The sequence below is a fragment of the Cariama cristata genome, unplaced genomic scaffold (assembly GCF_000690535.1).
Source record: "Cariama cristata isolate BGI_N322 unplaced genomic scaffold, ASM69053v1 scaffold26542, whole genome shotgun sequence".
In the NCBI taxonomy this organism is placed as follows: domain Eukaryota; kingdom Metazoa; phylum Chordata; class Aves; order Cariamiformes; family Cariamidae; genus Cariama; species Cariama cristata.
The window spans coordinates 1-1,801 of record NW_009602497.1 but is presented as its reverse complement, the minus strand read 5'-3'; the positions used below and the strand labels follow the sequence as shown (position 1 = coordinate 1,801).

The following is a 1,801-nucleotide window of genomic DNA, read 5'->3' as shown; positions in this document are numbered from 1 at the left end:
TGGGTCCCTCTCCCGTGGTCCCTGCCCTGCTAGGTTCAAGTCCCCCGGGGTCCCTGGCCCACTCGTTGCCCATGCCCTGGGGTCCCTGCCCTGCTGGGTGTCCATCCCGTAGGACCCCACCCCACTGGGTGCCTGTCCCCTGGGCCCCTGCCCCGCTGGCTGCCTGTCCTCCCACTCCTTGCCCCATGGGGACCCCCCCACCTCCATTCCCACCTGTAGATGAGCTTCCTGCGGACACTGCGCTTGAAGAAGCCGCTGCAGCCATTGCAGGCGTAGATGCCGTAGTGCTTCCCGCTGCTGGTGTCCCCGCACACCTTGCACAGCAGCACGGGGCTCAGCGCCTTGCCGGGGGCCGGGCTCAGTCCTGCGGGAGTGAAGCCACCACATTCAGGGTGACTCAGGACACTCCCATGTCCCTCGTCCCTCCCGCCAGTCCCTGCTGCCCCCCCAGCATCCTGGTGATGGGGTGGCTTCCACCTCCACGGGTCCAGCCCAGGGACATGGATGGAGACACCGTGGGGACTCCAGGGATAGCACACAGGGGTCAGCATCTCCCCACACCCCCCAGCATGCGGGATGCTGTAGGATGAGCTCTCTTTAAAAAGAAAAAAAAAGGGGGGGGTGAAATGTGTCCCTAGGGATGGGGCCACTGGGTGTCCCAGTGAGGGGACTCTGGGCACCCCAGAGAAGGGTCACAACCAGGGATCGGAGGTATCCTGGAGAAGGGCCACGGCTGGGGCATCTCAGCAAGGGTCCATGGGCATCCCAGCAAAGGGTGACAGCAGGGGACCCTGGAGAAGGACCAGGAACCAAGGGCATCCAGGAGAGGGTTGTGGCTGGGGACTGCAGACATCCTGGAGAAGGGCCATGATGAGGACCATGGGCATCACGGAAAGGGTTGGGGACTGCAGGTATCCCAGCCCAGAGAAGGACCATGATGGGGACCCCAGCCGTCTTGAAGGACCATGATGGGGACTCCAGGCATCCAGGAGAAGGGCTCAGGTATCTTGAAGAAGGACCACAGTGGGGACCCTGGGCATCCAGGAGAAGGACCATGACAGGGACCTCAGCCATTCTGGAGAAGGATCACGATGGGGACCCTGGGTATCTTGTAGAAAGACCACAATGGGGACCCCAAACATCCCAGAGAACTATGACGGGTGTCTTGGAGATGGACCATGATGAGGACCCCAGCCATCCTGGAGAAGGATGGTGATGGGGACCTTGGGCATCTTGGAGAAGGACCATGATAGGGACGCCCAGCTATCTTGGAGAAGGGGCATGATGGGGATCAAAGGCATCTGGGAGAAGGCCATGATGAGGACCCTGGGCATCTCAGAGCAGGACCACAATGGAGACCTTGGGTATCTTGGAAAACAACTACAATGGAGGCCCCCAGGCATCTTGGAGATGGACCACGATGAGGACCTCAAGTATCCCAGAGAAGAGTCATGATGAGGACCCCCAGGCATCTGGGAGACCAACCACAGTGGGGACCCAGCCATCCCAGAGAAAGACCCCACCGGCAACCGCACTCTCACCGTGTCGCACCCACTCAAGCAGAACACCACCTCTTACCCGTGGGGCTATCATCCAGCCCAGCGCTCACCACCGACTCCGCCGGTGACGCAGCCATCCCGTTCCTGGTGTTCCTGACCTCTCCCTCTCCCCTTCCTCTGGATCCACCGTGGTGGGTGTCCCGGGGTCTGGCGAGGCGGTGGGTGCTCAGGCAGCTCTGCGGGCAGCGGGGCTCTTGCCTTGCTCTCTTCAAGGCAGCTTAGTGGCAGGCGCTGTGTAAGCA

General features: G+C 61.8%; 1 protein-coding gene across 1 annotated transcript in view; it reads right to left on the bottom strand.

Annotated features, from left to right (window-relative positions):
- The window catches only part of NR2E3 (nuclear receptor subfamily 2, group E, member 3), a gene marked incomplete at its 3' end in the record, with an annotated part of 2,666 nt that extends 1,030 nt beyond the window's left edge, over positions 1–1,636 (bottom strand). Inside the window, 2 exon segments of the mRNA XM_009694786.1 lie at positions 214–364; positions 1,579–1,636. Of these exon segments, the coding sequence (XP_009693088.1) occupies positions 214–364; positions 1,579–1,636 (209 nt within the window).
- Between the last annotated feature and the right edge of the window lie 165 nt (positions 1,637–1,801).